The 25,391-nt window shown below is 43.0% G+C and overlaps 1 protein-coding gene across 2 annotated transcripts; it reads right to left on the bottom strand.

Annotated features, from left to right (window-relative positions):
* Window positions 1-22,988, bottom strand: LOC107396078 (bromodomain-containing protein 1). Of its 2 annotated transcripts, XM_015975606.3 has the most exons (12): window positions 22,760-22,988; window positions 17,816-19,188; window positions 17,443-17,602; window positions 17,235-17,363; window positions 15,720-15,848; window positions 10,590-10,902; window positions 8,768-9,505; window positions 8,535-8,661; window positions 7,443-7,570; window positions 1,672-1,766; window positions 1,243-1,397; window positions 1-397 (listed from the first exon to the last, which is right to left on the bottom strand). In XM_015975606.3, exons 2-12 carry the CDS (start codon window positions 19,168-19,170, stop codon window positions 208-210), a joined length of 3,519 nt encoding a protein of 1,172 aa, XP_015831092.3. In that variant the 5' UTR covers window positions 19,171-19,188; window positions 22,760-22,988; the 3' UTR covers window positions 1-207. The 2 variants fall into 2 exon arrangements, with proteins under 2 accessions (XP_015831092.3, XP_054590137.2); XM_054734162.2 differs by lacking the exon at window positions 1,672-1,766 and having other exon boundaries at window positions 168-397.
* Window positions 22,989-25,391: the final 2,403 nt, after the last annotated feature.

Below are 25,391 nucleotides of genomic sequence, written 5' to 3'. Positions count from 1 at the left end.
TGCAGCTGCTAACTGAGTTGTTTTAATTGCATAGCTCTTTGACAAACAGGATCACCAAATACAGTAATTCAGATCGTTGTGTGAAGAGACAATCTGATTCCAGTTCACAGGTAATGGTAAACACAAATATGTGTGTGTGTGTGTGTGTGTGTCGTCTCTGCTGTGATGGTGAATCTGACAGAGGTGGCTGGTGGAGAGGGAGGTTGTTCACTCTGTGACTGTGAGGCTACTGCTCAGCTCCAACTTCCTGCTGACACGGTTCAGGTGGTCCATGGCTCTGTCAAACGCCAGCCGCACAGACTTTCTGATGGAAGAAGCACGAGCCTCCATCATTTTTGCTCGGTCGAACGTCTTGTCCATCCCGAAGGGAGCCATCTTGGATCTAGGAAGCCATTGCCTGCAGAGAGATCATGTAAAGATGAACACAAGTGTCTACTTAAAACAAAACTAAACATTATAGGTTAACAATCCTGTATTTTATCAGTCATGGAAACCAGAAAGAGCTGCTACGGGAGCCTTCCATCAGGAGTTTGGATGTTTGGAACGACAACAGTATGGCAACACTTCTCTAGATGCCAGAAAGTGTCTGGAGGTTATTGTTCGTTATAACGGTGGTGTATTTATGAACATGTGTGTATGCTGTTGGTGCTTTCAGAAGAAAATATCATTTCTATAGCACCTCTCAAGATAAAAATCACGAGGCGCTTCACAAAAACAAAAACAAAAAATGTAAAAACATAAAAAAGCATTTAGAAAATGTTTTAAAATATATTTAAAATGAGCAAAAATAGGCAATTTGGGAATTTAAAAGAAAAAATGTTAAGAAAGAGAGAGAGTGAATAGGAAAGAGGGAAATCAGTGGAATCGGTTTTACTTGGGGGGGGGGAGAATTTTTAGTAAGTAAGTAAGTAAAGTTTATTTATATAGCGCCTTTCACAGATATAAATCACAAAGCGCTGTTTTTTATTTTATTTTTATTTTTTTTTTAGTGAAGAATGACAAAACAAGAGAATTCTAGTAATGTGGAATCTGTCTAAACTTCATCACTTTTTGTGGATTATGTCGATTTGGTGATGGCTTGAAGCCAAAATCTACAATAAAAATAGTAATCTGATTAATTCCGCCACCTTAAAAGTAGTGTAATATCTGCTGATTTTGAATAAGCTAAACATTAGAAGCAGGTTAGTGACGAGATCTCCTAACTGGCAGCAGCAGTGTAGTGGGTTTGGTTGAGTTCCTCACCAGCTGCGTTTGCTGTCGAAGAAGCGGACGAGGAATAGTTTCTCTGCGGACCTGAACTGCATCTGCTCTCCGGCTCTGAGGACGTCCAGCGGTGGTTTGGAAAGCTCCACCTCGCTGTGCCGCAACGCTGTCCTCCGAACTCGAGGCTCCATGATCTGAGGAGCACAACAACAGGAAGGGACGGTGAATGAGACGGGCCTTGAGCAGCGAAGCAGCTGGGTCGTACGCACCAAAAAGCCCCCTTTGGAGAAACACGAGCATGCAAGGCCGAGTCGGACATGAAGCGCTTTGCGCTACTTGACGGGCTACAAACAGGCACTAGATAAACCACCCAGTCCAGGCTATGAGCACAAAGCACAAGCTACAGCATGAAGAATGGCAGAGGGGCAGATGGGAGATGACATACAGATGGGACAGACACTCACTCACCAGGGCAGGGAAGGAGGGATATCCACTACATTTAGCCCAAACTAGTTTATGAGGTTCCAGAACAAATGGAGAAGCAGCGGCGGGCTTCCACACCTCTACAGGAACAACAACAAGCAAGTTATGAAAGATTCACTGAAACAGAGAGCACAGTAGGGCTGGGCAATAAATCCAAAATTTATTGTTATCAACATTTCTGACTCTTATCAAGATCATTTTTCCTGTGTCAATAAATTTGATAATAAAAAAACTATGGTGTGTGTCGGTTGGCAACATTCATGTCCCTTTAAGAAGCTGCAGCACGTTGTGAAAATGTAACTCAAGTAACGCACGTGACAGCTCCATCTAGTGGACAACTTTAGTTTCTACACACACCTGCAATTATCGTCATTTATCGTTATCGAGGTGAAATCCTCAATATATCGTGATATTGATTTTAGGCCACATTGCCCAGCCCTAGAGCACGCACGCACGCACGCACGCACGCACGCACGCACGCACGCACGCACGCACGCACACACACTCACATGCATGTGCACGCACGCACGCACACGCGCGCGCGCGCGCACACACACACACACACAAACCTAAAGGTGCATTTTTGCAGAAATGAAGATGGCACCTTGTGGTAAAATGTGGTTACTGTGACCACTTTAAACAACTCTGGAGCTTTTTGTTGGCCGTACATTTACAATTGTTGGCGCTGCAGCATTAGCCCGCAGGAGACACGGCACCCCCACAAACAGTGGTCACGCCCCTCCTCCTTTTGTTTTGAAAGGAGAAACGCGACAGTCCCCACAGCCATGAAATATGTTTCAGTATAACCTTCCTTCCAGAATGACTGAAACATTACTCTTCTGGGATTTTCTCACTGTACAATTCTCACTATATTCTTACATACTGCACCTTTAATGGTGCTCCATAACAAAGCACCACAGCCCAAGGACCTGCCACTGGTAACCTACTGTATGTTGGCACTGATGATGGTAATAACGCTTGGCTATGGTCAGTCATCGACTCATTTGGGGAACTTTATTAAATACCCAGCTTAGACACTGAGAGCTAAACAGACAAGGAGCTGAATGAGCACCAGTACGCCCAAGACGACAAGAGAACGGTTCACATATCTGATCCTGTAAAAGCAGCAGCTAAGCTTTGTCGGATTAAGGTAGGATATTCATCCTAAAACAGTATTTACAAGTAACAAACATAACACACAGCTGGGTAAGCTTGCTGTTGGCAGCACCCATCGGTGGAAACAAAGACTATTTTCCACCTTGATGCGATAAGCCTGCAAGAGCAGAAAAATCACCAGGCCAGATTTAAACACAGAGATGTCTTTGCTAAAATATTATAACCATAAAACAGAAACATAATATTTCTTGGGTCATTTAAACATGTTCCTTTTAGCAGTGACTGTTTCTTTAGGGCTTTTGATGATTGTTTAGTAAATCAGTGTTTTGTTTACGGCCTGGTTTGTTTATTTAGAATTAGCATCTGGATGAAAACACACTGCTATGTAACCCTCCCACCCACATTATCATTGGATCTGCTACTATGTAGCATGAAATACTATAGCACCTATTTAATCCATTTGCTGACCCCAGTGAGCATGATCCTGCGTTCATATTTAATTTTCAGTTTATTCACACAGATGGAGAAGAGATGGGAAACATCATGACCTCTCTTCTACAACACTTCACTGCGAGTCCACCGCCCGATCCCACAGCCTCAGCCCAGCCGGGTCTGTGTTCATGACCTGAAGCATGACTTGTGTTTATAGGAAACCAGTTCAGAACCAGGTACACTAAGCTGCTTCAGCATTTATAATATATAAAGGAAACTTATTCAGCTGAGGGTGATCACTTATATTCTTCCCCACCAGTGATGGGAATAACGCCGTTTAAAATAACCGCGTTACTAAAAAAAAATTTTTTTGTAACGAGCAAACTAATTAATTACCGTCTTCTTTCATCAAAACGTCGTTTCTGTTACTGATAAGGAAATGCGTGCGTTAAGCAGCGCGGTGTGTTGAAGCTGTCATCAGCTGATCAGGAGCTAAAGAGGCAGATGTTTTCATCCAAGCGCATCACGACCCGTGAAGAACGAGGAATATGTGATGAATAGTCTACGGCTGCAGGTGTGGATCTGCAGCCGTGCCCTTCTTAGCGTGACAGCGGGACATCCCGATGGTCCGCTCACCTTTTCACCGCTCAGACGTCCTGATCTTCTACCTTCCTAGATCATCCAGCTGTAACCTGTTTCTGATCATGTGTTTAGTCCCGCTGTAACACTGATGCATCAGTCTCAGACGTCATGGAGCTCAGGTGTTATTAGAACTACCTGTGTGTGTTCACCACCCAGCTTCAGCTCTTCTGTGGTTGGGTCTGACCCAAGTTAGTAAATGTAAGTCCTCCATCAGGCTTGTGCCTGTTCTGGTGTCATTTTAAAGGATTTTATTTATTTATTTATTTAACCGTTACTAGATTAGCAGCAACAGAAATGCTGCTAAAAACACACAATTATGTGAAGCTGGAATTTTTTTTATTTATTATTCAGGTTTATAAAAAAACATTTAGACATACATTTTATTATGTTCCAGTCATTAGTCATTTATATTTCACTATTGTATTAATTTATAGTAAATTATATTTATAGTTTAATTAACCCATTTTTCTTCCATTCTTTAATGAAAAAAGTAACTGTTATTTTTCTTGGTAATTAGTTGCTTTTATAATCTCGTAACTCTGTAAGTAACTGAGTTACTTTTTTGACAAAGTAATTAGTAACTATAAATAATTACTTTTTTTAAGTAACTTTCCCAACACTGTTCACCACCAAACAGGTTCCAGTGCTAAACCCAAGCTGGCCTAGCACCAGTTAGATCCACTTCTGCTGACTAAGAACCAACAGAAGCTCTCTTGGCTCTCCAACAGTGTTTAGAGACGAATACTCAAACATCAGAACTGAAGAGCTTCTGTGAAATTTCCCCAACATCTTATTATTCAAAACTATCATTTATACCACAATTAAGTTTTGGAAACTACCATGTCCTGTTCAGATTTATACTAGCTCACTGAAAATGATGAGAGCTCACACTCACACACACACGCACGCATGCACGCACACACACACATACACACGCACACACAAATGCACGTACAAGTACACACACAAGCACGCATACGCACGCGTACGCACGCACACGCACACACACTGCAAGAGCTGAATCAGGCAGATTACAGCCACTTGTTGGTTGTACAGTAAGGGGGGAAAGAGATTTGTTGGATTATGCCCGCATTTAGGAAAGTCATGCAAGAGACGTGAGCAGTCTATACGAACAACACAAAATAAACAGCTGACATTTTAATTTTGTCATCTAGCATGAAGAAAAGATGAATCCATCAGGATCTAATCCGTTCAGCATCGACTTTCTCACCTAAGAACAAAACTTGAGGTACTTTGTGCAAAAGTATCTGACTGTACCTGAAACAGAGGATTGTACTGTATTTCTGATCCAATAGGATCAAGTTTATAATAACTATCGGATTTGTGTTGTATGGCCTTCTTTTAAAGGGTTGTTCCGCCTGTAAGGGAAGTTTAGTCTGTGGCCATGTTCCTCAGAGTTAGAGAAGTGGGAAAAAGCATTTTGTTCCCAGCCCAGCCATTCTCCTAATCTGGCAGTATACTGTTAGCTTTAGCTTAGCGTAAATAATGTAAGTGAGTGGTAACAGCTGTGTGAGATGTCATGAAAAACCCTATGATCCTACTTCTTCTTGATGAACTTAATAAATCATATAGACTCTAATTGACAGAAATAACATGAAGGAATTACAGGAGCAGATTTAGACTTGGGACTACTTTAAGCACCGCTGTAAGTCGCTGCTGCAAGGCGCAAAGACATGATGCAGCGGCGCCAAAAGACACCTGCTTCATCTGTCAAGTACTCTGCTATCTAAGCCTAGTTTATGCTGGCCATCTGGCTGGTGGGTCGCTTTGCTCGGCGTTTGGCGGGGGAGCCTGCTCATCAGCACCCCAGCAGAAAGGGTCGAACTCTGAGAACCGGTAATGGTTGTACCTCATGTGCAGCAGTACCGGGACCAGAGTGAATAGGGTAAGTATGGAGAGCAGGAGTGGGTGTCCGGCGTGCATTTTTGTAAGTCTTTGGTTGTATGTGTATGTGTGAGCATGAGGGAGTGTGTGACTGTGTTTCTGTAGGACTGTATATGTCAGGTGGGGCCTTTGACTCCTCACCTCTCCTGGGACTTCTTTTGCTGCTATACATCTTCATCTCCCCTCCTCCTGTCACACCTGGTGTGGAGAGTGGTGCCTTGGTCTGCCTGAGTGTTCATGGCTCCCGGGTCAGGGGGTTTAGGATTTTTAGCGTCTGCCTGATCAATCCCGGTGGCTGCCTGGTGGGATCTGGGTCCCTGGGCTCTGTTGGGTCCCCGGCGGGGCAGGTCGCCCCTGGGTCCCGGATCGGTGGGTTCCGGGCTCGGCCGGCTTGGGGGTGGGAGGCTGCGGGCGGGCCTGTGGGCTTGCCGCCGATATCTCCCGGGACTCTGCCGGCTGCTGGTCATGGCCCCCCGGGCGATCCTCTGCGCCTCTCGAGGGGGGCGGGGGCTTTTCTGGTTACAGTCTCCCTGGAGTCCCTGCGCTCTGGGGCAGCTCCTGGATCTCTGGGACTCTGAGCTCCCTCATCTCCTACACATCTTTAGGGGGCAGATCTGTGGCCCCTCACACTCTCTACTGGACGCTCCTATAGAGAAACCTTACACATACAAGCGCATGTACACACACAGGTGCTCACATGGTGCTCTTGTAAGTATGGACTTGGGCACGTTCAACACATGTCTTAAGGCTGTGGTTGGCACTAAATGCACTGTGAGTTATTATCGTGTGATTGTTCAGTTAAACAATGAAAATTTTATTTTTCCTCATCAGGTTGTCGCAGTGATAGCTTGCTCCTGTTGTATTGTTGTGTCCCATTTCTACAGGTCTAGAAGCAGACTCTTGTTCATCGATTGTTTGTTTTTGTGTGGTTACTCTGGAGCGTAAAAGCCTAAAAGCCACACATTTGTGTTTATGGGTGTAGGCATTTGAGGCCAGTGTCCTTGCAGCTGTGGCTTACATTGTTTGTGCTATGCTAAAGCCAACAGAATACTGCCAGACTAGGAGAATGAGGCTGGGCTGGTTACAAAAGGCCTTTACCCATTTATCTAACTCTGGGAAACGTGGCCACAGACTAAATTTGACTTGGGGGTGAAGCATCCCTTTACTGCTACAACCACTGAAACAAAACAGAAATAACAGCCTCCAACTCTTCCTGCTTGTGTTTGGACATCAATGAGCTTCTTGCAAAAGAACCTTGTTAGCTTCTCTTTCTGCTGGTGTTTCTATCATTTCTGGGCTCCATTGTTTCTTTTTCTCATTTTTATTTTCTAATTTTATTGATTCATTTATTGTTGTGCTTGTGAAACACCTTGTGATTTCTATCTTGAAAGGTTTTGTAAGTAAAAAAAAAAATCCTTTTTATGAATTCAGAACGTTTGTCACCAAGACCGTTTGTTGAAAAGCACCTTCCATCAGAAAGTTCAGGGAGGGGGTGTTAACACAGACGCTAAAGTAAGAAATCACCTGGTATATAGTGTTAGTTTACTACAGGGTTATAATCAGTGATTCTAGCAGATAAAAGGTCACAGATCAAAGCTCGCCATGCTGTTTGGACACACTCAGACGGAGGAAGTGAGGAGCAAGGACACTGCTGTGCTCACCTGAAGAGGTCTTGGTAGCTTTACTGAAATCACCATTTTCACAGCGGGTCAATGTGCTTCTGTCATCCACAGTGCTTCGTCGAGCCACCGCTGGCCGTCCTTTTACAGTTTTAGACACAACGATGGAGCTGAAAAAGACGAGCTTGTTCAGTTGTGATGGAAAGAGAAGTCTTCATGCAGGTTTTTTTTTACACATTTCCTCCAGTTAAATTCAAGACTTTTTAAGACCACTTAAATAAAAATTAATACCCATTTCACAGCCCTACAGGCAAAAAAAACAGAAAGTAAACCCCTGAACATGTGTTAATTTATTTATTTATCTTTCTTCTGTCAAAACACTCGGTGGAGAACATTAGGGCTGGGTACCAGTAGATAATTCTTGATACTACTACTTCAACCTGGTTTTTGATGGCGGTACCGCAACAATACTTTTGTTGAAATCTATATTTTTGAGAAGATAAAATACTTAAAGGTTTTGTTCTTATTGTTTATATCATTTTATTATATTCATTTATATTATACTTTATTTCAATTTTTTTCTAAACAAAAAAGGAGCAAAGCTACAGTGCAAACAGTAAAGGCACAAAATATATGTATAAAAATAGCCTTCGTTAATGCTTAACTTCATGTCAGTAACAGCAGTAATAACAACCTGCTGAACTGCGTTTATAACGCTGCTAAACAGCAGCTAAGTTGGTTTTATGTCCTGTTTCTGCCATCATCAGCCTCCATCCTCAGACTCCTCCAGTGTTTTGGAAGGTGAAGGACTCGGGTTTACTTTGTTGCAGTCAAAGTACATATGTGCTGTCATGTGTCACATACTGCACTAGTTTTAGGACCCAGTCGTCAAAATTCAGGACTTTTGAAGGTATTATTTCCAAATCCCTAAAATCAATGTTTTAAAGACTTTTTAAGACCCTGTTCATAGTAGGAACTTAGACTTTCCAACGTTTTCTAGAACGACTGTTATGAATTAGGTAAATGACGTAAGAAGTGAAGGCAACAGAAATGGATTTTAACGTTGTGCTCTAGTTTCAGATGAGCAACATTAACGCTGAGCTCAGAGTATGCTAAACTGGAACTTGTAATCACCCGGTCCCACAGAGAAGGCTGCCACTGGAGGATATGCTGGACTCTGAGGCACAGCGGCGACGTGGCTCCAGCAAACGTGGCGACGGAGCCACCACCTTCTCCTCCACCACAAAACCATTTGTTATCCCTGAGAGAAGAATAAAAACCACAGGATGTTTTCCATTCTTCGCACCGTGAAGAGAACTTCCTTGGTGTTAGTTTTAATGAGCTGATGGTGGTGCTTTAGTGCATACCTGTGCAGAGACGTTTGATTGGCGTCTCCCCATCCTCCTCACCATCCGTGCTGCTGCTGCGGCGAGTTCTCGTCTTCGGCAGGAGGGTTTCCAGTCGAGGGATCACCACAGACAAAAAGGTTTTGTTGCCCAGGGGTGATGGCGACACAACCAACACCTCTTGACTCGTGGGTGGTTTCTGTGGACTGGCGCTCTTGGACTTGCGGAAAAGGTTGTTGGTCCGTCGGTTGTAGGTTCTGGATGTTTCCGTGTGAATGTCACCGTTGGGAAGTGGGTGGTCTGGAATGTGTCCGTTGGGAATATCTGTGAGCACTGAGGTAGATGTGTTGGTGATGTCATCCAGCTCCATGGGAGTCTGGTCTGAAAAGGGCATGACAGGTTTCAGGGGCGGGGGCTCCGAGGTGCTGGGTGAGGTTTTGGGTTGAGACAATGAGGTCAAAGGCTCTAATGTCGGTGGCGCTAAAGAGTGTGCTGGGGCTTCAGGTGGTGCCGTCTCCTCTGGCAGCGGGGCAATAGGAACTGGAGCCATGGTGGGGGGTGATAGGGGTGGGGGAAGGGACTTCTTTAAGCTCATCTCACTGCGGACCTCCATGATGGCTTTTTTCAGAAGCTTGAGCCTCTTGCTGCGAGATGGGCTGTGTCTCATGGCAGTGCTTAGGTCCAGCTTCTCTAGGAGCTCCTTCAGTTGATCCTCTAGAGGGGTCAGCTGACGGTAGGATGGGGTCAGCAGGCGGTCCACTAACAGAGACAAAACTGTTTTATTATGTGACACTAAGCATTCCTGTTAAAACTAGTCATACAGGCGAGTCGGTCTGTTTAACAAGTTTCCTTCACCTTTGTAACGGAGTTAAATAATGCCGTTATTTTTACGTAACAAAGTAATCGAATGAACTACGTTTCCCATCGTTGCAACGCTGTTACAGTTACTGAGCATTTATAGTGGCGCCTTACTGTGGTTGAATGAAGCAAAGCGGAGCTAGGCTTTCCAACCGCCACACAAGTGATGTGTCGCTCGCAAACAAAACAGCTCTCTAACTACACTCATGAAAAAACTTAATTCACATAAACACGTTATAGATGTGTGGAACGTAACGGCGTTACGGAACATAAGAGTAACGTCACAGGTCAATGCTAAGTAACCAATTACTTTTACGATGTGGTAACTGACTTACTAACTCAATTACTTTTTGGAAAACGTAATCTGTAACTATAACTAATTACTTTTTTACAAATGCCTATTAGCAGCAGAGGCTGCAGCACTGCCGTAACGCAGCACCGCTCACGCAGCCGGTGGGGGTCAGATGATAAAGAGCTTACAGTAGAGGCGTAATTAAGAAGTTCAGATTTTTTCTCCGTCATCCTGGACATGATCATCCTGAGAGTTTTAGCTGAAAACAGCTGGACGTTTCTGGATATGTTGGAGACATTTAGCTTCTCATCCCAGAGGCTTCTTCCACACTTTGGTTGTGGTCAGAAACAAACACACTGGTTGTGCTGCAAGTCTTTCTTTTTTCTCCAAAACATGTTTTTGTCTAAATGAAGGTGATGTTGTTGTTCATAGAATTAAAATTCATGTTGAAGTTAAGATTATTTCATCAAATAGGACCTGTGGTTAGCTGGCTCGTGTAAAACATGTCACGTCTTGAAAGAATCGGAATCGGGAATCGATAGGAACTGGAATCAAAACAAGGAATTGGAATCGTTCAAAATCAAACGATGCCCAACCCTAGTTTTAGGGCTTTTAATTAGCCTAAAAACAGTTTTTGTATCAAAATGTAATGATTTATTCAGTATATCACCTCCGAAACATTCACCCACTCACCGTCCTCCCAGGAGAAGGGGGGTGGTGGCTCCAACTTTGGAGCACCTGACAAGTGCAAGCCGCTGGGGAAGTCAAAGCCAATCCTCTCTGCATCCTTAAAGGCTCTCCGGAGGATGACTCCTCCATGGTCCTGCATCCGCTGAGCAGCCTTGTAGAAGAACGTTTCCTTGGCATTGTACGTCATGCAGTTAGAAATGATGAGGTTAAAGTCTGCTTCAAACTCATCTACACTCCTGTAGCAGTGATCATCAATTCGCTTCCTCATAGTGGAAAAGTCCATGGGGTTCTTGATGTGGTCCAGGTAGTCTGGGACCTACCGGGGACAACAAAATCAAGCTAAAGCCACAGAACATTTGGGAGAAAGGTTGATGGCTTCATTACATACATCATTTTCCTCAATCACAGAAGGAAAGGAATGTATTTGAGCAGAAACTACTGAGTGTGAGTTTATTATCAAACCTTTGAGCGGTGTAAGCAAGAACGAGGTCCGCGTTTAGGCAAAGCATCCCCGCAAAAAACATATTCTCCTCAATCCGATGCAAGACCGAAGTGTTTTCATTTTACAAATGAGAGGAGATTTTAATGTAAAATCGTGTTGGATTAGTTGTGTAATTATTACTCTATATGTCACTGATTAAGTGTAAATGGACATGGAACACTGTAAAAAGTTTTTATTTTTGCCGTTAACATGTTGTTAATAATTCTTGGAGAGAAATAGCTCGCACTGTCGGAAAAGACGAGGACGCTGTTAAAAATGCTGGAATGCCATGTTGTAAACAACAGTAATTTTTACTTCTACTACGGTTTAGTGTTGGATACATGCCGTAGAGCTCCATGCTGCCCCCTACAGTTTGGGAGAATATTGGCTCACCGCAGAGACAAGCCGCATGAACCATAAATAATGCAAGTTGTGAAGTGCGTTCCATCTGCGAGCCGCATCACCAAGCGGAAAGTAAATGCGTCAAGCATAAACCAAGCTGTAGGCTTCCAGGCTTGTGAAAGGCTTTCATTTGGTTTGCAGTGTAATATGAGGAAGGCAGCACACGGTAGCTTCTTGCCGATCGCTTCAGCGCTGGATAAATCCTCCACAGTGTATGAAAAGTGTGACATTTAAAACTATATGGGCCATAACCTAAAATAAGATGCATTTTTTCATGATATTGCGTCTGTGCCAGCTCATTTAAAGCCTTAGTAAAATCGCTTTCATCCATCACTCTGTGTTGCATCTCTGTGTTTTGTTGTGGAGCAAAACACTTCCTGTCCCCCGTTTGAGTTTTGCGAGGCTGCCGACGTCACGTTAGACACGTGAGAGAAACCCAGCAATACTTCACAAAGAAAATTTTAACAGTAAAAAAGTCCTTCCGCAAAACTCACTGCAAGAGTTTAGCATCGACACAATGCTAGCATTTTTGGCTCTATACACCACTACAATGGATATCAAATGAAATGAACAAGATGTGCTTTAACTGCAGATTGTCAGCTTTATTTGAGGGTATTTACATCCAAATCAGGTGAACGGTGTAGGAATTACAACAGTTTGCATTTGTGCCTCCCACTTGTTAAGGGACCAAAAGTAACGGGACAGAATAAGAACCATAAATCAAACTTACACGTTTCAATACTTGGTTGCAAATCCTTTACAGTCAATTACAGCCTGAAGTCTGGAACACGTAGACATCACCAGACGTTGGGTTTCATCCCTGGTGATGCTCTGCCAGGCCTCTATTGCAACAGTCTTCAGTTCCTGCTTGTTCCTGGAGCATTTTCCCTTCAGTTTAGTCTTCAGCAAGTGAAATGCATGCTCAATCAGATTCAGGTCAGGTGATTGACTTGGCCATTGCAAAACAGTCCACTTCTTTCCCTTCAAAAACTCTTTGGTTGCTTTTGCAGTATGCTTTGGGTCATTGTCCATCTGCACTGTGAAGCACCGTCCAGTGAGTTCTGAGGCATTTGGCTGAATATGAGCAGATAATATTGCCCGAAACACTTCAGAATTCATCGTGCTGCTTTTGTCAGCAGTCACATCGTCAATAAATACAAGAGAACCAGTTCCACTGGCAGCCATACATGCCCACACCATGACACTTCCAACACCATGCTTCACTGATGAGGTGGTATGCTTGGGATCATGAGCAGTTCCTTTCCGTCTCCATACTCTTCTCTTCCCATCACTCTGGTACAAGTTGATCTTGGTCTCATCTGTCCATAGGATGTTGTTCCAGAACTGTGAAGGCTTTTTTAGATGTTGTTTGGCAAACTCTAATCTGGCCTTCCTGTTTTTGGGGCTCACCAATGGTTTACATCTTGTGGTGAACCCTCTGGTGGAGTCTTCTCTTGATTGTTGACTTTGACACAGATACACCTACCTCCTGGAGAGTGTTCTTGATCTAGCCAACTGTTGTGAAGGGCGTTTTCTTCACCAGAAAGTAGGGCTACACAATATATTGCAAATATATCATCGCGATATCAGCATGCACAATATGCATATCACAAAGAACAGATAAATATCGCAATGAATGGTTAGCTCAAATGTTTGCTACACATAACACATTCTGTCAATCAAACGGGAACATGATGTTTTTAACAAATCAAATAGAGCTCTTCACCCGTTTGGCCAATCGGGTGGGTTCTCATAGGTTAGATGCCCACCCCTGAGGCAGACGGCACTAAATTTTGATGGCTAGCAAACACCTGAGTTAGCTTTGTTCTGCTCTTTTTGCTGACTCTGCTTTTCCCGGGATCCACTGAATGCCTTTTCTTTTCTTTTTCCCTTTCCTCACATCATTTGCTTTTCTCATTGTTATGATTTTTTTTATTTCCTTGTTTTTGTTCCCGAGTGAAGTTTTTATTTATCGCAAGTAATATCGCCATCGCAATATTCTAATATCGTGCAGCCCTACCAGAAAGGATTCTTCGGTTATCAACCACAGTTGTTTTCCGTGGTCTTCCGGGTCTTTTGGTGATGCTGAGCTCACCGGTGCGTTCCTACTTTTTGAGAATGTTCCAAACTGTTGTTATGGCCACGCCTAAAGTTTTTGCGGTCTCTCTGATGGGTTTCTTTTGTTTTTTCAGCCTAATGATGGCTTGCTTCACTGATAGTGACAGCTCTTTGGATCTCATCTCAACGGTTGACAATAGCAGATACCAAATGCAAATAGCACACTTGAAATGAACTCTGGACCTTTTTCTGCTCATTGTAATTGGGATAATAAGGGAATAACACACACCTGGCCATGGAACAGCTGGGAAGCCAATTGTCCCATTACTTTTGGTCCCTCAACAAGTGGGAGGCACATATGCAAACTGTTGTAATTCCTACACCGTTCACCTGACTTGGATGTAAATACCCTCAAATAAAAGCTGACGGTCTGCAGTTAAAGCACATCTTGTTCGTTTCATTTTATATCCATTGTGGTGGTGTATAGAGCCAATAATGCTAGCATTGTGTCGATGTCTCAATATTTATGGACCTGACTGTATATTGGTTGCACTTGCAAGTATAGCTATTGACGCTAGTGTTTGTTTACACACTCACCGTATTAATAATTTAATAAAATGCCGCATTGTGCTGCTTTTAGATGTATGAAGACATTAAGAAGGTTTTTACACCATTTTAACATAACTGATACAAACTTTTATCTTTTAAGAACAACAAAGTTTTGTAACCTGGGTTCCTTTTAAAAGAGGGAGGGAGCCTCCTGATCTACAAGGGCTAAAAACTGAAGAGCAGGCAAGTTTCTTTTGGACAGGTAAAAACTAAATCATTCATGATATTTTAAAGAACTATAAAAAATAAAAATAATAACATATATTAGTGCAGATAATTGTTGTGTGCTGTGTTAACTGTAGATTAATATGGCACTAGCTGGAATGCTAACTCAACCTGCATTGAGTTATTGTCAGTCTGTAAACTTCAAGCTAACTGTGGAAGAGGAGAAAGGATTTATCTTTTCTGAGTTGGAACATCAAACTATTGTTTTAGTCTGTTGTAGCATTAGCAGGGGCATGCGGTCAATGCGACTGCATGTTTTAGATGTTTCCCTGCTAAACTCATTCACTGCCATTGACAACTAAAGTTGTCATTTTAAATCCAACCGTTCACTGCCAATGACGACTAAAGTCGTCATTTGCATTTTTTTTTTTACTGTGTGGGCGTCGGACGAGCCCCCGCACCGTGAGAACAAACATCTCAGCTCTAAAGCCGATCTTCATCCGGGTATGTCACACGTCATGTGATCAGGAAGCAGAAAATCCATGTGTTAGGAGATCGTTTGGGCCGCTGCTGTAAAAAAAAGTGAGGCGTGAACCAGAAAAGCTTCTGCCGATCACAATTCAACAACAAATTATGAAAGAACAGATAACACTCGAAACGCGTGGATTCTTCCTGATGTAAGAGGTGAGTCTCCTCTTTGTTTTGGAGTCGACATCATCCTAGCGCGCAACGTTCTGTGACTCTTAAAAAAAACAGTAAAAACGGTGAAAAACGCTGACAGCGAAGGGCTTTACCGATCAGGAAACGGCTGGCAGTGAATGAGTTAGACAGCAGATTTGATGAAAACGAGTGTTTAGCAGCTCCTGCAGAACCCAGTGAGGGCTGAGGAGATAATTCAACAGATAGAATGAAGTGTGTCTGAGCAGGAAGATATCAAAAACATCACTTGTCTGTTAGCACTACAAGGCTATTTGCGTGTGCATGTGTGGAGCGAGGTGTAGCTCCATCCAGAAAGGGAAGAGGAATTAAATCTCCGCCTCCTCTCCTTGATGATGTCCTGCTACGGACCCCGTCTTTGATGATCTACATGGTGATTTCTAAAACACATTAATAAGAATGAATGCTCTGTTAAACTGAAACCTTTTTGTAAGTTTGTATAACTGACATTTGCTTTAGAAAGTCCCAGAAAACGAACACACTTTGGACAGCTGTGAGTTTGGTCAAGTAAAAAAAAAGCCAGTGTATTCATCCTGATGTCAAACAGACTTGCTGCTTTCTTAGTGCGCTTTAACGAGACATTTGTAATGAATTGTAGCTATAAAAATAGAGCTATTTACACAGACTACTGAATAACTTTTGGTAACTAGTAAATATGTCTGAAACTTTGCTGGTTTTCAAAAAGAGTCCTTCAAACAAACCTCCTTGATGCTGACAGGCTGAGCAAAGATGTTGTATTGGTCCTTTGCCTGCAGCTGACCAAGCACCGCCCTCAGAAAGATGTTGAAGGGGGTCAGCTGGGCCTCCATCACCGACTGCTGTAGCTTCAACTGAAGGACAAAAGCCAAGTTCACTATAAAGAAACTCCACACATGATAAACAATCACAACCAGGTTCTTGTTCTGCAAGGAAAAGGGGCACGAGGGTTGGTCACCAGACACTCTTCCTCCAGCATCAACTGTTAATTTTGTTACTTTTGTCTTTTATAACTAAAATATAAAGGGAGAGAGAAATGGCACAGAGGCATAAAAGAAATATGACTGATAGCATAGACAGTTACGATTCTAGAACTGTTTATTACAGTGTTAAATGTGGTTAAAAATAAAACATTATTTAGTTAATTAAAAATTATCTGAAATTATAAACTCGGTGTGTATTTATTGACCTTTAAACGCGGTAGTCGAAATGACTGCTCAGAGTTCATTTGAGCTAAAATGGTAAAAATCCACTGATTCTACATTAATAAACAGTGAAGCGTGTTTAATTGCTAATTAATTACAGATCATAAATGCACCATAACATGATATTTTTCATGTTTCTTTCCCTCATATAAGCTATGTGAGGAGACTAATAGACTTCTAAGATGCAAGTGTTTGTTTGTTGTTCCAACAATCCAAAAAGAATGACAAATGTTGTCCAAGAACAGAAAAAATTCCTTCTCTCCCCCGTCACCTTGGTGATTTGGACCAAATAGGCTATGTGTGTTTATTCATTTCATTTTCACGTTGTTCTTTCATCAAGCAGGGTGAAGATGAGAAAAGAAATAAAAACAATATATTTGGTAAGTTTTTGGGTTATCTCTTAGCACATAATAAGGCAACCCGTCAGTGGCTTAGTAAAGGTTAGCAGCTAAAAGAACTAAAACTACTAATGCATAATCATGTCTACTGCGTCAACTCGTCTGCTAATCTCTAAAAATAGGTAAAGAAAGAGAGAGAGTGAATAGGAAAGAGGGAACTCAGTGGATCCTGAGGAAGGTGGAATAGGTGGGGAGAGCAGAATAAAGAGAGAGTGGTGAAGAAGGTCATACAAAAGCCAGCTTGAACAAGTGAGTCTTCAGCTGCTTTTTAAAGGAGACCACTGAGTCCACTGATCTCAGGCTCAGGGGGAGAGAGTTCCAGAGTCTGGGGGCCACAGCAGCAAATGATCTGTCACCTTTGGTCTTTAGCCTGGTGCTGCACAACCAGTAGGCTTTGATCACTGGACCTCAGGAACCTGCTGGGGGTGTAGGGACTAAGAAGATCACCAATGTAAGATGGTGCTTGTCCATGTAAGGCCCTATAGACCAGAACCAGGATCTTGAAATGAACCCTGAAGTTGACTGGCAGCCAGTGAAGCTGGAGGAGAAGCGGGGTGATGTGGGTGTGTTTGGAATGACAACATGAAGGTAATGCATGATTTCTGATGAATGAATGGCTGACTCAGAAAGATTCTACCTCCTCTCTCTTGAGCTTCTCTCGTTTCCTGATGAGCTCCAACAGCAGTCGAGCCCGCTCCAGGTCGTGGCGGAGGCGGTGCCACACTTTCAGTTGCTCCCTCAGTGTTTGGTTGGTCTCCTTCTGCTCCTGTAGGAAACCAACACTTCTAAAAATGAACCGTTTCTCTTACAGATGGAATACTTCAGCGTGTCGTCACAGCACTGACCATATGCTGCTTAGATTTAGAAGGCTGAGGGTTGGCCTGTAGCCGGCGGATCAGGGGCACGTTGTTTCTCGACTGCCTTTTCAGGACCCAGTAGCTCAGAACCTGCTCAACAAACTGACGCTTCCTCTGAACTGCCACCTGATTCAGGATGGTGTCAAAACTGAGCAGCATGGAAAGAAATACAAACAGTTTAAACCACTGCTCATGAAAAACCTGTAAGTTCTGTCTGCAGGTTAAAAGCTTCGTGTTTGCCTTCGAACAAACTAGCTAAAAACTGTTGACAAGACAAAAGGCATCAAAGTTTAAAACACTAAAACAGACAGGACAAGGAACCTGAGTAACTATCTAAATTGTGTCTTTGTTATTTGGCTACCTTGCAGCTGTGATGCTGGGCCCAGAGTTAGCGGGAGTCTCAGGTTCTGGTTCTGGCTCTGGTTCCGTTTTCCTCATCTTTTTCTTCTGCCAGCCTTTGGACCGAGCTTTGCCCCTTTTTTCCACCCGCTTGTGACAGGCTCCGTTCTTCGGATGGGGCTCCTGGTAGATGTTGAGAGGCCGACGGTCACAACCTTCAGGCGTGTGGCTGCAGCAAAAGGCGATCTTCTTTACAGAGAAGGTCAGGCCAGCCTTTGTCAGCTCTCTTACGGGCTCCATCTTCATGTAGAGGCCGGCCTTTTGAGCACAGCTGACATGGAAGGCAGTGTAACAGTTGATCTTGTCGCACTGGATGCAGGCTCCGGCTCCCTTTGCTTTGCACAAGTAGCAGGTGAGTTTCCAGCGGGCAGGTGGAATGTTGCGGACGCCATCTATGGGCTCAATGAAAACAGTGTCGGAGAAACCGACTTCAGGCACCCAGAGAGCACACGCTACGTGGCCCCAGCGCTCATCATCCGTCCTTTTCAGAGCGCCTCCTCGGTTAGGGCAGAAGAGACACTCTGCGGGCCGTGATGGACACTGCAGGCAGTGGCGACACAACCACTGGCCCTCTGGGATGTACGGCACACCGTAGCACTCTTGGTGCACAGCAATGTTACAAGAGTCACAGAAGAGGATGACATTGCTGTCTGCACCGTCCCCATCCATACAGATGCAGCAGACGGCGTCCTCATCCACCAGAGACTGTAGGTCACTCTGACCCTGTGAGGCTAAGAACGACTCTTTTTCAAAACGGTCCATGAGGAACTCAAACAGGTTGTGCGACACCTGGCTGAAACCCTCGGTCTTCCTCCTCTCGTTAGAAAACTCAAGCCAGGCGTAGTCTTCCTCGTCCATGTCATATTCAACCTCCTCATCCAGCTCCTCCTCAGTCTTCTCTATGTATTTGTAATACACCGCAGGCCTTTTTGGTACCACTGGCAGATTGTATTCAACCGTTCTAACCTTTGGCTCCAAAAGGTCACTAGTGCCTCCATCATGTGCAGTGGTGAGGGTAGCATTCTTCTTCTGCTGGTTGTTTTTGAGTCGTACGGAGCGAACCAGAACCTGCTGGGGCTTCTCGCTGTTTTCCTTGTTGCTATTGCACTCCATGATCTCCTGAGCTGTGGGGTCGTCGTCGGTGATCACGTCCAGCTTGTCATAGATGCTGAGACGGTGCACACGGCCATCCACCTCCAGCTCAACGATCCGCTGGGCTTGAGCATATGTGAGCGTCTCCCTGTTGGGAGAGGGCTTGATGGGAGAAGACTCCCTCTTTAACACTGCGAGGTGGCGGTTTTTGCATTTTTTCTTCATGACGAAGCTGCAACAAACCTGGAAATTTCACAAAATAGAAACTCGTATCAACGATTCATAAAAATAATGGTGAGGCAGAAGATGCTGAACAGCAAGTAGGTTTCTGAGGGTGTGTGTCCTTAACCTGAGCTGTGAGGCAACACTAAAGACAAACATGGATGAGTGTCTGGGAAAAGAAAGCAGGAAGAAAATTGTGGACGACTGCACAAGGAAGCTTCCAAAACATTTGGGGAGGTTTTCAATTTTCTCATCAGTTGCAGGAGCCTTGCTACTATGTTTCTGGGATTTGTTCAGAAATATTTTTAAAACTTTCTATCACAAAAAAAACAACAACAACAACAACAACAACCTGAGCTGCTTAAGGGTGCCTGGAACCCTTCTGAATGTAGTTTCCATGGATCAGAAGATGTAAGACAACTTTGGGAGGAGTTTGACTAATTTTCCAAATACAATTAAGCCAGATTGTAAACAAATTAAATCCCCTTTTAGAAAACTCACCACGTTGGTAAATCTGCATGATACTGCCGCAGCGGTGCGTCTTATGGATGGGCCGTGGCAGCATGGCATTGTGGGAATTTTGCAGCATTTGTGCTGTGTATTACCACAACGCCAGACTGTGAATGCATATTACGCCTTGGCGCAACAGAGGGAGGTGTCATGATCACGTGGGGAGTTACTGCCAAGCTCCGGCAGGAAACTATATGGAAAATGAAAGTAAACACGAGCAGTAAGCTTTGCTTTTGTAAACAGAACCAGCTGAGAAGTTCAACTGGAGCAATACAGAGCTCCTGGAGCTTCTCTCGTTAGAGCTGAAGCTCAGATCACCAGAGACTGCACAGGGACTGTGGAGGACAGACACCTTTAGGAACGTTACCAAAATTGATGACTCTAACCAATGTCATTTTACCAGTCAGTCAGTTTGGTTTAAACAGGAAATGGGGGATGATTCAAATATGTAAGGATGGGGCTGCTTGTAGATCGTCGCTCCGAGTAACTCGTTACTCACTGCTTGCGGTAGCTCTCTGCTCGGTGTTGCTCGCTGTCCAGGCCAGTTATTGGCGAGCAGCCGTGAGCGGTGATTAGAGTGATACAAGCGGGAGTGGTGACAGCAATAAATTTGGTTGAGCAAAAACATGCTTCATCAATCATTTGGTAACATTATGGATTCAGCAAGGACAATATGATGAAAACAAATGACAAAAGTCAAACTGTGCAGAATGACTGTAGCAGCAAGTCAAGGTCCTTCACCTTCAGTTTAACCAGACTATAGAGAATCTGACTACCTGACAACTCAAATGTGACAATATTCACATGAAGCAGCTCTTTGTAATATCCAGATTTAGAATATGAGACACTGTACCTTAAAACTTCTGTTTGCAGGAAATGTTTGTTATTTAACTTGTTCAGTTGTGCTTGGTTTTTCAATCAAGTTATTAGTTTGAAAATTTTACAGTAGAAATTAAAAATAATCGCAATGATCTAGGGGGATAATACTATCAATAAAAGAGGCTGTGGAACAACTATGCTGCCACAACCCCATCTACTGGACAACCTTAGTTTTTGGCCATCCACATAGTCGTCATCCATTTACCGTTATTGAAGTGAATTCCTCTATCTACCATCCATGACAATGGTTTTAGGCCATATTACCCAGCCCTACACATTTCTAATTAAATTCGAAACATTTTTTCAATAGTAATATGACAGTTTGTTTGCATTTTCATCACACGTTGACCTAACTGCAAAGATTTCTCATCTCCAACTAACTGCCAACAGTTATTAAACAGAATATGAAACTAATCTGAGGAGGACAAATGTGTGGAAGCAAACATGTTTGCAAGAGAAAAGTAAGATTATATTAGTCGCCATATACAAAGAGGTGGAATGATATCCCAAAACAAACGTTTCTGCAGCCGGCAGCCACGAGCCGCAGACGGCAGAACTTCTCTTGTACAATTTTGCATCAACACAGTGTTGAGGATGTTAAGGAGTTAGGAGACATTTTCACCTTTTGCATAGAAATCTACTGGGATATTCTGCATAAATTAGGACAGTGAGTCCCAAACCACAAGGAGAGGAAACCAAGTTTTTCTAACACAAATTTGAAAATTAATAACAATATATTCAACTAATTCATGTTGATTTTGTGTGAAAATAAATATTTCATGACATCTGTCAAAAGAATCCACACAGTTTCAAATGACCTGTCAGGAAGTTCTTAGCACCTTGAAACAATCAAGCATCAGAATCCGAAGCAGAAGGGTTTCATTGCCATATGTGCGAGAAATCACAACATTAGAAAATAGCAAAAAGCATGCAACAGGGCAGACCTGATGTCTCATATGTGGCTTGATTTACAATGTGTTTTAGTTGGTTTTGGTTTTATTAAATTGCCCGATATATATCATGTTAAAGCTGTAAGAAAGAGAAAATGTTCTCTTGCAGCAAAGCAGTCAAATAACAAACAAACACAAAATGTGAACACATAGTTTTGTTCATATTTTAGCACAGGGGCCACATTGAGGGAAATCTAGTCCCAAGTGGGCCGGACCGGTAAATTAAAAACAACTTCAGATTGTTTTCTTTGTTTTAATACAATCCATATAAAACAAGCCTGGAGCCTGAGAACAGTGAAGTACAAGTACAACACCTGAAGTGTACTTGAAAATTTGAAAAAAAAAATTAACAAATAAAAAAAAACATTCCTTAGTGATTCAAAGAGCTTACAGATCACATGGCAAGATCAGTTTCATGCAGCACTTAAAGTATATTTGACTCATTTTACTTTACACCTTTTAGCTTTCACCAGCACATCAATATCAGAAGTCACAACAACCACTGTCTCTACCCACGTTTTCTAAAGGTCAATGTTTAAAAAAAGAGACACGCAAAAAACATCTTACAGAGGAAAATCCAACTAAGTTTTTAATTCAGTAGTCCAATACTTGAATTATTTAAAATACTGCAGCGCTCCAGTGAACGACCAGCTGTCTGTTCCTTTAATTTGGGAGCTCAACAAGCTTAGTAAACAGTACGGGGGGCGGAAACGTAACACTGAGTGGATGAATGAAAGACCTGGACGGCGAGCTGCACATCTCCACACTGCCAGCGCCTACCCGCTGGACTGGCTGCCTGTAGCTTGACCTAGGGCAGCTGAATGCCATTTTATCACCAAATACCGTCTGATGCTAGCAGCCGCAACCTCATCTGATCGTTCCTATCAGTGGTCTGATCCAGCTGCCAAACACCAAAAAATAAGCCATCAATAAGTGATCTATAACGTGTCAACTCAGTGGAAAGACACACCTGCTTCAAGCGACAAGAGAAGACAACACGGAGATAGCCCCGGAAAGCCGGTGGCTTGTAGGCAAGCCAGTGGAACACATTAGGACACTCCGTCCATATATCGGGCTAACGTACATGCTAACACCATGGAGGAAATATGGCGACCAACACACAACAAGAGATAGTCCCGTTTTAAACTGCTCGTTTTTCCTTGAGGTGGAACCGCGTGCCCTTTCGTTTCTCCCTGCCTGGACTGTATAAGAAAACAACTAAATAAAAGAAGCGAGCGTGGGGCAAGACCTACCTCGGTGTTTTCTCAAATTCAGCTTATTTAAACTGTTGCAATGGCGGCGCGGCCTGTGGTGGAGCAAAGCTGTAGTTAAACCCACATTCAGTTCGTTCCATCCACCGGTGGCCACGGCTCGCGCTGAACCGAGTCAAACCTGAAAGTGACCGACAGGAATCCAGGGCGACGGAGACGGTTTCAAAGCTTATACATGTAAGCGCTGATCGTTTGGGCTGTTTAAGAGGAGTTTGAAGTGGCACAGCTCAGCAGTGGCCTTGGCTTCGTCTCTCCCACAACAATGCGGCTGCGAGTCGCCACGCGGTGACGTCATCACGTACGTGCGTAAACGAGGAAGTGATTTCGAGTCACTTTTACAACTCAGGTCACACATTTGAAAATAAAAAGTACAGTTTAACACGATGAAGTGAGCAGAAAAGCTAAAATAAACGGCAGTCTAAGAAAATAAAAAACAACTGGCATAGTGTGAGGATATAAACCAGAAGCATTTCCCTTTACAAGAGGACTTTGACCTTTGTTTTTTGTTACTCCCAAAAAGTGTAAGAATTTTTGTAGTAAACTTGTCTTGGCTAAATTCCATACCCATAAATATTAATTTGCTAAAAAGGTGTCATATTTTCCTTATTTGGATTGGAAAATAACATCCTATATATATATATATATATATATATATATATATATATATATATATATATATATATATATATACCTCTGGGAACTCCTTCAAGACTGGTAAAAAACCATTTCAGGTGACTACCTCTTGAAGTTCATCGAGAGAATGCCAAGAGTGTACAAAGCAATAATCAGCAAAGGGTGGCTATTTTGAAGAAAATAGAATATAAAACATGTTTAAAGTTATTTCACCTTTTTTGGTTGAATACTTAACTCCTTGTGTGTTCATTCATAGTTTTGATGCCTTCAGTGAGAATCTACGAATAGTATGGTTATGTAAATAAAGAAAGCACATTGAATGAGAAGGTGTGTCCAGACTTTTGGCCCGTATAATATATATACACCAAATTGGAATATTATGTGTGTGTATATATTTTATACACACACACACACACACACACACACACACATATATATATATATATATATATATATATATATATATATACAATATTCCATCAATATATTATTTAGATGTATAAATCTAATTTCTCACTCCTCTAACAAAAAGGCTCTCAAAACAATTGATATTTGTGGATTTTTACAAATATTTTTATAATTAATCCCCCCCCCACCCCCCGGCTGAATATTCACCTGTATCATATACTTTGTTTGTTCTCTTGATATATACTTGCACTTTGTTAAATGAAGTTTAAAAAGAAAATGCATTATTGACATAGTAACCCTCAGGGGTCACTTTAATTTACTATACCCTTGTGACCTTATAGGACAAAAATTTCTGCTTGTAAAAATGGTGATAAAAAATTAATAAATATAAATGTTTAGCTTTTTTCATAGATCTGTTAAACATCTTCAGCCCTGCTCAAATATAAAACCTTCCATTATTTTGAGGATTTTAACCCTTCAAATGCCAGTTAGATTACTCAAGTCATCGCTGTAATTTACGTAAAGAAAACGCCAAAAATGTGTTATTTTCCAAAAAAAAAAAAAACTTTTTCTGTGTGGGGCATTTATTATAAATCAGATGCGTTATCTTCTAAGGTCACAAGAGGATAGTGTTGTTGTTTTTTTCATAGAGTTACCTTGGTCTATTTTCAAAATTCCAAATTGAATTTGGGGTCTTGAAGGTGGGGTCTTGCCACTTTTTCTGCCGGTGGGTGGTGCATCAGTCTGCCTGAGCTCCTGTTTCCGGGGCGGGAAGTTTTTTTGTGATCTATCAGGTCTCTCCTGGTGGCTACCTGGTGGGGTCTGGATCTCTGGGCTTAGTCACCCTTGGGTCCCGGGCCGGTGTGTTCCGAGCTCAGCCTGCTTGGGGGTGGGCGGCTGTGGCCGGGCCAGGGGGCTTGCCGTTGTTATCTCGCAGGGCTCTGGCAGTTGCTGGTTGCGACCCCCGGGGTAATCCTCTGCACCTCTAGGGAGGGGGCATGGGGCTTTTTCAGCGGCTGTCTCCCTGGGGTTCCTGTGCTTCAGACAGACCCATGAATCTCTAGGGCTTGGAGTTCCTCCATCTTCCACGTCTCTGACCCCTCACCCTAACTACTGGACACTCCTATAGATCTGTCTGATCGCGGCTTCTGTGTGCCGCGCGGGCTGACGGCTGGTTCTCCCAGCAGCTCGGCGTATCTGTCTGATCGCGGCTTCTGTGTGCTGTGCGGCTGCTGGCTTGTGGAGGTCTCCGAGACCTGGTCTCGGAGACCTCTGTGTTCCACACGGTTTTACCCAGCGGTCAGCCCGGCGAATCTCTGACTCAGAAGCTCTGGTGTGGTGCACAGTTAACTCTGGTTGTAGCTAGGTTGCTACCTCCGTTAATTTAACTCCCACCTCCGCATTAGCTTACGAAAAAGAAGTATACTTTAAGTATATAATTTCAAGTATACTTAAGTGTACAGAAGTTTATTTGCATACTTGAACTTAAAGTTTACTTAGAAGTATACTCCTTGGGACTAAATTGGGCCACTAAAAGTATACTTGAAGTATACTGCAAGTATACTTCAAAGTA

The sequence above is a fragment of the Nothobranchius furzeri genome, chromosome 14 (assembly GCF_043380555.1).
Source record: "Nothobranchius furzeri strain GRZ-AD chromosome 14, NfurGRZ-RIMD1, whole genome shotgun sequence".
NCBI classification, from domain to species: domain Eukaryota; kingdom Metazoa; phylum Chordata; class Actinopteri; order Cyprinodontiformes; family Nothobranchiidae; genus Nothobranchius; species Nothobranchius furzeri.
The sequence above is the reverse complement of the archived record's forward strand: the minus strand, read 5'-3'. Positions and strand labels throughout refer to the sequence as shown.